Source organism: Parasteatoda tepidariorum, chromosome 3 (genome assembly GCF_982258835.1).
Source record: "Parasteatoda tepidariorum strain Cologne lab strain chromosome 3, Ptep-v5.0, whole genome shotgun sequence".
NCBI classification, from domain to species: Eukaryota; Metazoa; Arthropoda; class Arachnida; order Araneae; family Theridiidae; genus Parasteatoda; species Parasteatoda tepidariorum.
This window is the reverse complement of record NC_141757.1, coordinates 79232867-79248242: the sequence shown is the minus strand read 5'-3', so window position 1 is coordinate 79248242 and position 15376 is coordinate 79232867. Positions and strand designations below refer to the sequence as shown.

General features: G+C 28.2%; 1 protein-coding gene across 7 annotated transcripts in view; it reads right to left on the bottom strand.

The window, feature by feature from the left end:
- Arms (Ankyrin repeat-rich membrane spanning) overlaps nt 1-15376 on the bottom strand; it is a 51768-nt gene that overhangs the window by 34583 nt on the left and 1809 nt on the right. For all 7 annotated transcript variants that reach the window (XM_043038954.3, XM_043038949.3, XM_043038938.3 and 4 more), the window contains exons 2-10: nt 12643-12784; nt 7629-7727; nt 6464-6562; nt 5703-5900; nt 5245-5343; nt 4198-4296; nt 3421-3618; nt 3190-3288; nt 16-114 (exon numbers count right to left, since the gene is read on the bottom strand). In XM_043038954.3, coding sequence (XP_042894888.1) covers nt 16-114; nt 3190-3288; nt 3421-3618; nt 4198-4296; nt 5245-5343; nt 5703-5900; nt 6464-6562; nt 7629-7727; nt 12643-12759 — 1107 coding nt within the window. In that variant the 5' untranslated portion in view covers nt 12760-12784. The remainder of the gene's footprint in view (nt 1-15; nt 115-3189; nt 3289-3420; nt 3619-4197; nt 4297-5244; nt 5344-5702; nt 5901-6463; nt 6563-7628; nt 7728-12642; nt 12785-15376) is intronic.

Sequence of the window (15376 nt, the reverse complement as noted above, 5' to 3'; positions counted from 1 at the left end):
TCTTTCAAATATTACTTTGTCTGAAGCAGATACACGGCATTTTTTATCAACTAATAGTTGAACTATTTCAGCGTTTCTGTTTCGGGTTGCTTTTAAAAGAGCCGTATCTCCATCCTAAAATGAAAAATATGAAAACATTTTTTGTTGAAATATAGAAATTTAAATAAAAAGAGCAAAAGTACCAGCTATAGTAATATCAAGCAAAAGTAATGCCACTTATTTCAGATTATGATTTTAGAAATTAGTAAAAACTTGTGAAAGTAAATATACATATCAAATCTAAATGTTTTTGTCTAAAATTGCATTAAATACATGAAACAGGTACAAGTCATATTAATAAAATATTAAAAAAGAAACCAGGAGCAAAATTATGTCAAATGCTTTGTAACAAGACTTCTGATAATTGCAGACGTTTTGAAGGCATCACTAAAAATAAACAACTAACTATTTATAAGCTCTTATTACCTTTTTGATTCTTATTAATTTTTTTAGAAAATGATGAACAATTCCATATTGCAAATTAAATTTAGATTAAATTTGTAAATTAAAAAGAAGCCTTAATTAGTAATATCAAATTATGTATAAATGTCAACAGAATTAAACAAAAATGATAACATATAAAATTTTGGAAATAAATTTTTCTTCAGTAAAAGTGGGCGAACATAGTAACAACATACATTGTTCAAGTACTTAAATTGTTCTGAGACATATATATCAGTTTTGAGCATTTTCTCATATAGGAAAAAGAATTAGTGATTCAAATAAGAGACACAATCACACCTATCTGACACGAAATAGCACAATTAAACTTGCTTATTGCAAGCCCTAATTTAACAACATCTCAGGTGTATCAAATAAACTTATAAATAGTAATCATTTAAAAGTTAAAAACCCTATATAAAACCGTTGTTATAAGCACAGCTTTTGGTTCCAATTAGTCATGCAACAAAAACTTTCTGACAATTATTTTATTGAAATGGTTACAGAAAAAAGTTTTGACTAATCAAAAGTGTTTAAAACTCCCCCTTTAATTCAAATTGTTTGAGTATTCGTAATAAAGTACAGTAGAGCGCGGATTATCCGAACCCTAATTATCCGAACCATGTCCAAATTTTTTTTTGTTTTTTTTAAAGTTTAGAATACTTTTTAACTTATCAACAATTTTTCTAAATTTAGTAGAATAAATGATATCCACTACATCTGAAGACCATATTTAATTTACAAACCTTTTCAGCAGTTTTCTTACAGTAGCCAATACATACATGCATTGTTATACAGTTAAACCTACATACTCTTTTAGCCCTCTTCAACTGAAAATTATCTTCCAAGAATGCGAGCTTCAATTTGACAGTCTCAAATGGTAGAAATGAGGAAGGAGTTTATGAATAGATATGTGATGAAGTAATGGGTACTTGTCACTTATGGTTAATGATTAGTGATTACAGTGCTTAGAATCTTAAATCTTGGAATAAAATTCTTAACAAAAAAAATAAACGAAACTGAAGTTTCTGAACCAGTAGATCTTCCCGATTAAAAGATGTCAAGTTATACAGCAGAAGAAATAGAAGACTGGTGTCGAGACACTGAATACGACCCAGAATTTCAAATTTTAAATGATGATGAAATTTTGAATGAAAATCGGAATTCTACAGACGAAGAAGAAGTAGGTGATCAAATTCAAGATAGTGGACTTTCTCATATAGAAGCATGCAATTCATTAGCTAAAATGGCTAAAATGTCAAAATGATGTTGATCCAGTTCAGTTGATTTATCTAAAAAGAATAAGGGATATGGCTGCTCGAAAAAGAGCATCTTTATTGAAACAAAAGTATTTGCTGAATTTCTTTTGCAATGGAAAATAAAGAAAAATGTGGTAAAATCAGTAATTGATTAAAAAAAAATTTAAAAAGCTGAAATATGATAAAAATAATTCAAAATGAAAAAAAAAGTTTGAAAAAATAAATTAAAAATATTTACAAATTGAAAAAAAAAAAAAAAAAACTTTTAAGCATGCCAGAGTTATTTTAGATAGTACAGCCAGTCCTAAGAATAGAAAAAGTTTGAACGGAAGTCAGTGCATAAATTATAATTATTTAAAATAGATTTTAAACATCTTTCCAATTATCCGAACCACTTTTGGTCCCGAGCAGTTCGATAATCGGCGCTCTACTGTATAAGAATGAGAGGTTTTTTATCACTCTTGCCAAGAATAAAGTTAAACCTTGAGGCTATAACTCTACAATATATTTCATGAAATTGTGGTCAATGCAATAACTAACAGAGGATATTGCCATGCAAACCATTGAATGGATTCTATTTCTTGCTGTTCATGTGTCTGCCTATACATTCCTTCTTAATTGTTTATGAATCATATGCCTTCTTTAATAGAATTGCACTTATTTTATCAATAAGTTAAATTATGAATAAAACTCACTGTTTTATCCCTTCAATGAAAATAAAATAATAATAAAATAACTATTTTAATAACTGTTTTTCAAATGGATTAAAAATGATAAAATAATTTTATTTTTGACAGAACTAAAAAAAATGTAGGGCACATCACTTCTAGAAGACATGAGAGAGACTTCTGGTTGTGATAGAAGCTTAATACAAAAGTGTTGAACCCCACTTTTTTCATTGTAAGCTGGAGAAAAAAAAAATATATATTTATATATTTTGGATTAGGTCGGGTCCTTTTTCTAAAAATATCTCTCAATCTATAGTAATTCTTTAGCAGAAAATATGGCTTGTATATGTCTACATCACGTCGAAAAATTAGTACCATCAAAGGGAACAACAACGAACTGCTCTTTGTCTGATATGTTTGCCATTGTTCAAATAAACAAAATAAAAACCTTTGAACAATAAAGAACCTGAATTTACTTTTATTGAGCTGCTTCTTAGAGCTGCTTTACAGAAAAACTAAAGTGTTTTTGAACCACGCTTTGCTGTTATTGAAATGGAATTCAGTGATCAGTGGATCTGTGAATGACATATTTATTAGCACATTATACAGAGTTGAAATAACATGGTTGAAATGTATACTAGGAAAGGACTGCTAGAAAAGAACATTTGAATTAGGGCTACAAATAATTGCTATTGCAGTTTTTCTTCAACGGGCATAATTAACTAAAAATAATATTCACTTTTTTCACAAAAAATTTTAAAAGCAAAAAAATTTATTTATACCTTGGTAGCTGTTTCACAGTTGGGATTGGCATTCAGTATAAGACGAACAATATCAACATATCCTTTTTCTACTGCCCAGTATAGGGCTGTTTTTCCATCCTTAATAATAATAAAAATAGAAAAAAAAAAGGTGAATAGAAGAAAATAAATTTAAAATTTGTTAAATAGAAATCCATAATCAGGTAAACAAACATTATCATTTAAAATCTATAGTAACTTAAATATACTTACTCCACCAGCTATATCAATGTCAGCATATTTTCTTATTAAAGCATCGACAATGGAAAAGTGGCCAGCTTTTGAAGCATGGATGAGATTAGTATCACCATTTCTATCTGGTAAATTGATATATGCTCCAGAGTTCATGAGAGCTTTAGCAATTTCAGTATAACCTTCTTTGCAAGCAATGGACAGAGCAGTACATCCATCCTGGAAAAAAGTTTATCTCTTAAATTATCATTAAATATTCTTTGTTTGGAATGAAAACATCAATAAAAATAATACAATAACATTTTTAAATAATATGCTTTTAAGTGGGATAAAAAGGAGATTCTTATTACTATTTCCAACTTATTTTTTTCATTTCAAACTTACAACAATAAATATATAAACTTTTATGACCACTAAAAATTACCTTTCAAAAATGATGCACCTTTTTAGACTGTTGAAATTTTTAAATTAGAAATATCATTTTTTTTTTAAATTATTTTACTTTAATAAGGGGCTTTGCCTCTAGCTCATTATTGCATGCCAACCTTTGGAACTGCTTGAGCAGTTCTTTTCTAATTGCTTTGGATTAACTCAAATTACTCATTATATACAATTTTCAACTTATTTTTTACCCAACCTTTCCACTAAAATTTTAAATGACATTAAAATTTAGATACAATATTACTTATTAAATGAGATAATTTATTTTTAAAAAAGTTAATAAAGATATACGATATTAAATTTCTCTAGTGTCACATTTAAGTTACTCACATAACACTAGTAAATATAATTTTTTACCATATCAACTGCATTGACATTAGGCTTGTGTTCCAAAAGCATATTTACTATGCTGGCATAATTTCCTTTAGTAGCAACAAGTAGAGGTGTCCATGAAAACTGTAAAAAAATTGATAATTATAAAAGCTTAGCAACCCAACAGGAAAATAAATTTTCATTCTCATGCATTTTATTGAACATGAAGGGGAAAAAAACATCAAATTAAATTTAATTTAAAAAATGCTAGGATATAATCAAATATTTGCAATTTTGTTAGATACTTAAAGCTCTTTTATTTCCTCTCAGAAATTGAGTATATTAAAATATGTGCCCTCCTTCTAAACTAACATCAATGTTTCACGAGTAAATACATTTGCAGGTGAAAGTGTAACCAAAGTGATAAACTATCTATTATTCATATCTATCATTCATTCGGCTAGTTAAAATATTTGTCGTAAGTGACTGTGAAAATGTAATTTTTGTTAACGCTCAGCTGCGACCACAGATGCATTATCATAGCATCCATAGATGCATCCAAAAAGATTTTTATCCCTCAAATTCGAAAAATCAGTTGTGTTAGAAATTTGTTTCTTTACTAAACTAACATTAAAAGTAGTTACCAAGAATCTATACACACTACTGTTTTATCGTACCATTCATTATGCTACATTCCTTTTTTTAAAAAAATGTAGTGCCCTACACTACAAACTATTGAAAAAAGTAACGACTGCAGTCTACTTCTGACAACTGTTTTAAACTAAACACAGCCTAAAATATAAAATAGAAATAAATTCTTTAATAAGTAAAAAGTCAAATTTTATTCAAAAATAACAAATATAAATCCCCCCTCAAAACAAAAACAATAATGATAGAATATAAACTTAAATATGAATCTGTTTAGTTATTTATGTTTATTCAGACACAAGAACAAAATTTTAAAAAATTTCTAATTTTCTCTCCAAAAAGAAGAATTACATGCTATGCAACATATGAATATCTTTGATAGAATGCTTAAGAAAAATATAAAATTTTTAATCTAATATTTACTAAATAATGTATAAAACTTACCATTCCAGCAGTATCAGCACTAGCACCAGCTTCGAGAAGAAGATGTACAATTTCTGTATAACCTTTACGGCAAGCCCAAACCAATGGGGTTGTTCCATACTACAAACAATTTTGAACAATTTAAATATGCTCAGTAAAGCAATGAATTTTTTTTTTCACAAACAAATATTTTCCTATTAAATATATATGACATAAGTATAAAATTATACAAATTTACTAAAAAACAAATACTGAATTTTTTTTAAAAGAGAAATATTCAAATTGTTTTTAAAATTGTCAAATTCATGTGAAGGTAAAAAAAATAAAAATAAAAACTACTCCTGAAAACACACACACAATACAGCACAGATAATAAAATGAACACACTGGAGAAAAATGCAAGGTATATAACAAATCAAAAAACATAGATATTGATCCCATCTTTGAAATCTTACTAAATAAAGGCTAAGATAACACACCTTATCACTTGAATAAACTTTGGCACCTCTTTCAAGTAATGCTTCAACAATCTCTAAGAAACCTCGACCAGCTGCCCAAATAAGAGGTGTACAATGGTTTTTGTCTACCACGTTAACCATAGCACCATGCTCTATTAGGATTTTAACAACATAATAATGACCTTTATAACAAGCCCACATCAGGGGAGTCCATTGACCCTGAAAATAATTTATAACTATAAAACAATCATAACATAAAAGTATTCTTAAATGCAAATATTTAAAGAGTAAAACAAAATTACGTCAAAATGAATTTTTCTAAACAAATGAGTATTTTTTATTCAATTACAGTAATTTTCGGTAGATGCACTGTATAACCAATTAGAATTGGGTCCAAATAATATAAGCCTGAAACAAACTAACGTAAAATAATTTTCTATGGGAAAAAAATTAATCTTAAAAAATTTTAAAGATTTGCATTTGGCAAAGACTTTCAAACAGTGGCGAATATTTTTGATATCTGGCTAATTTACTGGGTAATAATTTGAAAATCCTTAATGCAAATCATGAATATCGATCGAAATTAATGAATTTTTTTTTCAATTAAAGGATATTTTAATACAAATCTTGCCATAATACCAAATTACTTGATTATGTATCAATATTAAATTTCATTAAATGAAAAATCAGATATTATTGCATGTAAAAAAAATTGATTATAAGTACATCATAATACATCAAAACTATTTATATTTGCATTTTTCATAAATAAAAAAAATTACCATATCCCTATGCTCAATATCAGCACCATGGTCAAGCAACTTAATCACAACATCTTTGCATCCATTTCTAGCAGCATTAGTTAATGCAGACCAATTGTCCTGGAATATAAAGTAAAGTCATATAATACTAAGGCAGAATCGCAAAAGAATTTTCTCAAAAGAAAAAAATAAGAAAAATATAAGAAATTTATAGTTTTTTACTCTTTAAATAAAATAAGTAATAGGTACTATGAATTAGTTAAAATTATTACATGAGCAAATAATAGAGTCTAATATCTATAATTCGACAGAGCAACAGTGTAATCTGTTTTTCCTCCTAACATTACCTGCAAGCCATTAATACTTACAATTCATGAATCACCAGCGTAAAATTCCCTTCAAAATATGATGGATGAATTATTTTTAACAACAGTTTAATTTTAGAATCTTGGAACTAATGTCGTTATCAGAAAAATCTTAAATTCACAAGAAGAAAAATTTTTCTTCCTACATTTGTCTCAAATTTTCTACACATTTTCAATATCCATAGCTACATCTAAATTTTATTTTTTAAGACTTGGTGAGACTAAATATTACCTGTAAAAACAGGAAAAAAGTCTCTTAACTGAAAAAATGATAGGTCTGACTTTTGTTGTAAATAACCTAGAAAAAAACTTAACACTTTTCAGTAGAAGGTTAATTAATATTTGTTGCAACTCAACTAGCTTAAAGAAAATCAAAAAGCATCAGAGATTGTTATGGGAAAACTTAGTTATTTTTCTGAAAAGTTAGTATGAAAGATTATTATTTATTTCAAACTAATGTGGTAAAGGAAATACAAAATTTTATTCTGCAGTAAATTTTTTTTTAGTTAAATCTTTCTAGAAAATTTTTTTTTATTTTTTTTAAACCTGATTAAGAAATATATTTATAATAATAATAGCAAAATGCACAAAACTAAAAATTTATGTCTTTAATCTTTGATAAATATGCTAGGTAAATGTGGGAAAATAAATGGGAAAAAATGAGGTTCTAATAAATACTGCATTTTAGTAGAAGATAATGAACATGAAAAAAAAACTATTAAAAAAATTTCAAAAACAAATGAAGATTTCCGCTTATAAAAAATAAATTTTCAACACTTGCAGCAAATAAAAATTAAGTTATTTAAAAATTATTTACTTACCGCATCTTCTGCATTGACATCAGCTCCATGAGCTAATAATTCATTAACAATTGCAATCTGTCCATGTTGTGCAGCTATCATCAAAAGAGTCTGGCCATTCTACATAATAACAAAACATGATATATATTTTATATCCTACTGTCTTGGGATTGATTTCATCATTTAGCAATATATATATATATATATATATATATATATATATATATATATATATATATATATATATAAACAAATTCAAAATAAAGAATAAAACAAAGAGAAATTAAAGATATATGAAAAAAGGGGGAAATAATAAGTAAAAAGATAACAAACAGTTTAAAAAAAAAGGGATGAAATTTTATTTAAAAAACCGGGGGGGGAAAATAAAATCTTTTCATCAGCCCACACAATTATATCCGTAAAAGAGTGCTTTCTGATATTGTATCAATAAAGCCAAAGCAAAATATATTAATACAATAGTGTGAGGAGCACTCAAAAAAATTTTTTTATAAAAATTACAACAAATAAAATAGAACACAAAAAGTAAAAATAACATGTAAAAACAGAAAATAAAATAAAAGAAAAAACAGTAAAAATGGACTATAAAGCGAGTAGCGAAATCAGATCAACTTACATGGACGGAAATTTTTCAAGAATGATTTAAAAATGTTTTCGCAGAAAGATTGCCAGATTACAAAATATGAAAACAAAAGCGCAAATTGAGTGTAACAAGGGGGTTTTTAAGTGTCGTTCTTACTGCACTGCTGAAGTGATTTGTTATTCTGTGCATTGATTTGTTAGTTACCAAGGATGGGCCCGAAATGGATGTGCACAAGGTAATATTATACTGGATAATTTAAAAAATTGACAATAAATAGTTTTAGAAAATAGCTGTTTATTTAAGAAAAAATATAAAATAGAAGAGAGAAACATAAATTGCCTGTTTCGCAAATAATTTTAGCCATGGATTTGCACAAAATGGATTAGCGCATGGAAAAGTTCTATAAATTATCAAAGAAAAAAATTTTAATAGATAATTTTAACACGGATTTGCCCGAAATGGATTTGCACATGGAAAAATTAACAAAGAAAAAAATTTTAGTAGATAATTTTAGCCACGGATTTGCCCGAAATGGATTTGCACATGGAAAAATTGTATAAATTAATAAAGAAATTTTTAGCAAATAATTTTACCCACGGATTTGCCCGAAGTGGATTTGCACATTGAAAAATTGTATAGATTAACAAAGGAAATTATTTAGTAAAGGAATTTTTAGTAAATAATTTTAACCACGGATTTGCCTGAAATGGATTTGCACATGGAAAAATTATACAAATTGACAAAGAAATTATTTAGTAAATAATTTTGGCAATGGATTTACCCGAAATGGATTTGCATATGGGAAAATTATAAAAATTAACAAAAAAATGTTTAGTAAATATATCCAAAAAAATATACGATTAATTCAATGATTTTATATAAAATTTTATTACATTAGTTGGGTATCCATTGTTTTTTATCAAATTTTGAAAGAGTTCATTGATTTGTTTTTTGCATAAATAAATATTACTACATATTCTTTTAATTCTGTCCATTTCATTAAAAGTGGTATTTAAATAGATGCTCCTAGAAATATTAGAATTCCAAGTAATTAGTTTATTAATATTAAAATTAAAATCATTTCTTTTATCGTATAAATCAACAAAGCAGATATTTTCAATTTTTATAATACCCAAATCCAAAAAATTTAAATTAATATTATCATCATGATTACGAAGTAAGATTAATTCCTCAGGGTATATATCACTCAATAAAATAGTAAAATCTTGGAAATTAAAGATAATTAAGTCATTAATATATCTAAAAGCAAATTTAATACTAAGAGTATAATTTTTTTCATAATAATGTAAAAATAAGTTAGCTAAGAGAGATGAATAATTAGATCCTTGTGGTATTCCATTAATTTGAATTATTATATATTAATATTAATTATATATATATATATATATATATATATATATATATATATATATATATATATATATATATATATATATATATATATACAGGGTGATTCTAAAAGGATGGGCAAAATTTTAGGAAGTGATAGTACACACTCAAGCAAACAATTTTTATTGCAGAATGTATGGTTGAAAACAAAAAGCAAAACCGCTAGAGGGCGTCAAAGTTTATGTTCTTATATGAGGCAAAAACACACAAAGAACGATGAAGTTATATTATAAAAGCAATTTTAATGGCATGTGATTACAATAAGTGTTCAAAACAGTAGCCGGCAGCGGCTATGCACGCAGTACAACAGCGAAGAAAAGATGGGTGAACATTCTGAAACACACCAGGCATATCACGAATTTTCCATGCAGCGGCCAAAAGCCATGGTGACAAGTAACGCAGAGCAGTAACTCGCAACAGGAATGGAGCTTTCACGTTTGCATCAAACAACTTTCCAAATGCGCCAGCACCTTTGCGTTTTGTTTTCGACCATGCATTCTTTGATAAAAATTGTTTGCCTGGGTGTGTACTATCACTTCCTAAAATTTTGCTCATCTTTTTAGAATCACCCTGTATATACTAATTGTAATATAATACTGTACATGCAAGTATAGAACTATAAATACTAAAGGGTTACAGACATCTATGATTCATCTTTAACGATGATATGAAGGCAATAGTGGCACATGATAGAACTTCACTACCACAATTTAGTTTGGAGGGCAGATCACCAGGGCTAATCAGCAAACTTTTGCACCACAACCCCAACTATGCATTGATTTTTTCTGCTTTAAAACTACCAAGAAGATTAAAGTGGATTCTGAACCACTAGTATACGAGGAAAAAGTGCAATCTGGTAAAACATTCAGTCTTGAGCCTGATGGCTCAGGGGATAGAGAGTTCGCCTTACACATAGGTGAACTGGGTTCGAATCCCAGTAATGGCTTGTCGATACGAATCCACATCCGGCTTGCACCAACCACAGTGCTGACGTGAAATATCCTAAGTGGTAGACGGATCATGGATTAGAGTCCCCTTGCCGTCAGGCTAACCGTGGGAGGTTCTCATGGTCTTCCTCTCCATGTAATGCAAATGCTGGTTAGTTCCATCAAAAAATCCTCCAAGAAAGCAAATTTCTCCCAATACTTGATCCAGGAGTTCTCTAGTCTTCTGGATTGGGTTCAAAATTACAAGGCTACGGAGTTGAACAGTAGTAGTCCTAAACCCAAAACAAAAAATTGGGTCGGCTGTTCAACAACGGTTATAAAAAAAAAACATTCAGTCTTGAGCGGTGGAGTCTCAAGAGATAGAGCATTTGCTTTCCGATGAGGTGAATCAGATTCGAAACCCAGCGATGGCATTGGTGGGTATGAATACCGCACCTGGTTCGCAGCGACCACAGTGCTCGCGTAAAACTATCCTCAATGGTCGAGGGATCATGGATTAAAGTCCCCTTGCCCTCAGGTTAACCGTGGAAGGCTTTTGTGGTTTTCCTTTCCATGTAACACAAATGCGGGTTAGTTCCATCAATAAGTCTTCCACAAATGCATTTTTCTCCCAATACTTGATCCAAGAATTCCCTTTTCTTCTGGATTGGGTTCAAAATTACAAGGCTACGGAGTTGAACATTAGTAGTCATAAACCCAAAATTGAGTCTGCTGTTCAACGACGGTTATAAAATAAAATAAAACATTCAGTCTTTATCATAAAGAATCAAACCCCAACACAAGCCAAAGTAGGCAACAAGATTGATTTATTTACTTGAAAAGGAAACTGTTAATCCCAAGAGAATATTGATAACCCGAAAATGTTCAAGATTATTTTAAGAAGTTGCTGCACTCTACTAATCCTTGAATTAATAAAATAGCACATTTCCAGCTTCTTATCCAAACAATATCATCTTTCTTGTCTCTCAGTAAAATGTTATTATTACAGGCTATTGTGTATAAAAACTTGCATTATAAAAATATTAATTTTATAGTAAAAATATCCACACACAAAAAAAGTGTTCTGACTTTTTAGATATTGAAAAGTACTTTTTAAATATATATGTTACAGACGGGGAGTGTCGAGGATTAGCTTCAAAGTAATCAAGAAGAGTTATAATTAAAGCTTTTATTGAGGAAACACTAAAAGACAACACAAAACAATTATAGTTAGAACATCTTTCAGAGCTCTCTCCTCTTTGCCATCTCATGAGTGAGTGTGTGTGGAGAGTCTGCTTTACTTTTATTACAGATGGCACTGCATGGCATATGCAACATATATAAAGGTTTTTTAAGGAAATTTGATAAAAATCTAAAAACTGTAATCTTTTTTGCACCTGCAGAAAATTCTAGCAGAATGAACTTACAAGCCAAACCAGCTAAAGTTGTTTAAATTTATAAGCATGTTTAGCTTAACACTGTCCCTAAATAAAGATAAGTTGTAACATTTCCGTGAAAAATACAAATAATAGTGAATAATAAGACTGTTCCATATTTTTAAAATACACATAATTCTACACTGAGGTTGACGAAATAAAATACAAAACATAAGGTGGTACAGAAAAAGGAGAAATTTTGAAGAACCGTAATTTGCAATAACACAAGGAAAACTTTTTTAATGATAAAAATATAAATTATGCCATAAAAAAAAAATTTAAAATTTGATTGTATTATATTTTTTGATTATTATCAACTCGTGTAGGCAAAGATTCTACACACCAACCTCCCTTCCAATAAGTGTGAATTTAAAAATTAAAAGATGTTTTAAAATAAGTAGTATGCAGAGCACACAAAAAGTTTACACATAATTGATAAAAAGTTAAACGAAGATCTATCTATGTAAACTATATAGCTGGTACTAAAATTTTTAATCAATTCAAAGAAATTTTGAGACATATATAATCAGGAATATTAATTTAAAATTTAGTAAAATGAAAACATTTTTAATTATAAAGATATATGTACTTATAATGCAAATAAAGCAATTATGATACAATACTGTTAAAAAAATTAAAATAATTAGAAAAAAAGTTTTTACCTCATCACAATCATTAGAAGAACAATGCTTATTTGCTAAGCAATTTCTTAGGGAATACACATCTCCTTCAGAGATTTTGGAAGTCAATATCGCGAAAGCTACACCAGTCTTATTCATTCTTCAAAAAACTTCATTAACTTACCTGTAATAACAATTCTTTTTTAAATGAACAATATTTTGAATCAAAATAAATAACAAATTAAATACAAAATAAGTATTTCAATTTTAGTTTTATTAAGTCGTCGATTTTTTAAAATTAAGATTATAATATTATTTCAATTCTTAATTTCTCCACTTACACTCAAAGCAGGACACAGGTTTAATAGGCTCCACAATGAAATTTATTGGGAGCCCCTTCCTCAAAAGTCGTATTTTTACAAAGCGTTGATTTTATATTTTTTTGTATGCACACTTAAAGGAATTTTCTGTAATTTTCCTTTAAAAAATTAATTAAAATACAAAAGTTCTGTAAAGAATTTTGTCCACTTCCTTAGCGTTCTGGCCTTTGAAACAATTGTTCCAGCCTTCAACCCCTTCTGAGTATGGCTTTACACTAACTTGTGTAATGTGTTAATTCAAAATATTTAGCACATAAACTTCAATAAATCCTCCCCCAAATTAACAAAATTTAAATTCGGTTGTGTTATACATACTATATTTCCTTCATATCTTCATACAGTGAAACCTCTAGGGAGCCAACCCAGTGTAACAGAGACTGACAGATGTATGGTTTAAATTTCGTGTGTTTTAATAATATTGTTCTTTTCACTTTTCTTAAAAAATCACGAAAATATCTATAGTAATAACTGAGCAATGAAAGACATTGGGATTTTAAAAAACCAAGAGAAAATTCATACAATAACTGCCAAAAAAAAATTATCATAACATTACATAAATTTGTGGTGGAATCGTTGCGAGTTGTGAGCGATAAAGACTCAAATGCCCGATTTAAATGTTTCATGTACGAAACATCATATTAAAAACATTAAATCAATTTTATTTCAACTAAATTTTTTTTTCAAATGACAAATGTACCGTAATGATTGATTAGTTCGTTTACTAGAAAACTGAATTTGTAATAAAACAATCACTCAGTCATATTTTATTAAAATGTAAAACATGGTGCTCTTTAAAGAAAAGGAAAAAAAATTAAGAACGCCATTTCTAAAGAGAACTATTTTTTAAACTTCTGCGATTTTGAACTTTTTATTTTACATTATTAATTCAAAATTCTAGCTAAAGCCAGTCATTACGGATTTTTTTCAAAAATCTCAAATGAGAATAGAAAAATCATGATTGTTTCTTTCCTCTTTGATGCGCAAGAAAGAACATCCTAAAGAAAAATTTCAGAAGAAAAAAAAGTTTCCCTTCCCAAATGAAAAATCTTTCTGCAAAAACGCTAAGCTCTACGACAATGTCGCCGTGTTGCCAATTCTGCTATTTTAAATAAATAATTGTTTTTACATTTAATTTTATATCATAAAAATTAGTCAGCTTTAAAAGATGAGAACAGGTGTGTTTGATTTTTCTAAAATAACTTTTTTTTCTAATTTAACTTTCAACTCTAGGAGTAAATCATTGATAGCATAATCTTTAGTGCTCTCTGAATAAGAGCCTCACACAAATTTAACTTTCAACTCTAGGAGTAAATCATTGATAGCATCATCTTTAGTGCTCTCTGAATAAGAGCCTCACACAAATTTAACTTTCAACTCTAGGAGTAAATCATTGAAAGCATCATCTTTAGTGCTATCTGAATAAGAGCCTCACACAAATATTTTGAATACATTTTAATCTACTTATTTGTTTTGTTAAATTTTTTGTTCTTATATTTTTTCATATTTCCTTATTTGACTTTTTCCACATTTGGTGCAGATGTTTGCCCGGTTGCTTAGAGAGGTATTAATGATCTCTCCTTGAGGTTTTCCTCAACACAAAGTCTACGGAAAAAATAAGTAGTGGTCGTAAATAGAGGTGGTCGCTATATTGAGGCGGTCTTTCCTAGTTGTTTCACTGTACTGCCAATCACTACTTGATAAGCTATGGCATACAATATAATTCAGATTTAGTAAATTTAGTCCTTTATTTAAAATATTTTTTGGCTATAAACACAATTTCATATTTCCATTAAAAAAATAAGAAATTTTAATAGATCTAAAAAAATGAAAATAACATGACATTATATGACAAGTTATGACAGTGGTAAAAACCGTGCTTTTACCGGTAAAAACTGTCAAAAACCAACTGTTTTCTTTAAATTATGGCATATAGCGGACAATATATTATTTTCACATAATTGCCTTTATAAATGAATGTTGTAAATGATTGCTATTGATTTTGCAACTATATACATGCATTCTTAGAGAAGGATATACATTCATGCAGAAATATTGTAATATACTTATTGAAAATAGTGATACTTGCTTTTATCATTATAGCTTGATTTGCAAAGGATTCAAAATTTTGCATTTCTTAATTGTTAGAAATAAACAAGCAACTTTGAACTATTAATAAATTCAAGAACTAAAAAGAATTTAAAATTTGGCATTTCTTAAATATTAGAAATAAGCTAAACAAAACTTGAAACTACTAACAAACTCTAAGTCAAGAATGACTTGACATTCTTCAGTAATGTAATATGCCAAACAAAATGATGCTTGGAAATGTTGAAAATTTTGTTTAGTATCCTAATATTTTACTTCAAATAGTATGTTTTGATATAATCATGTTGGGA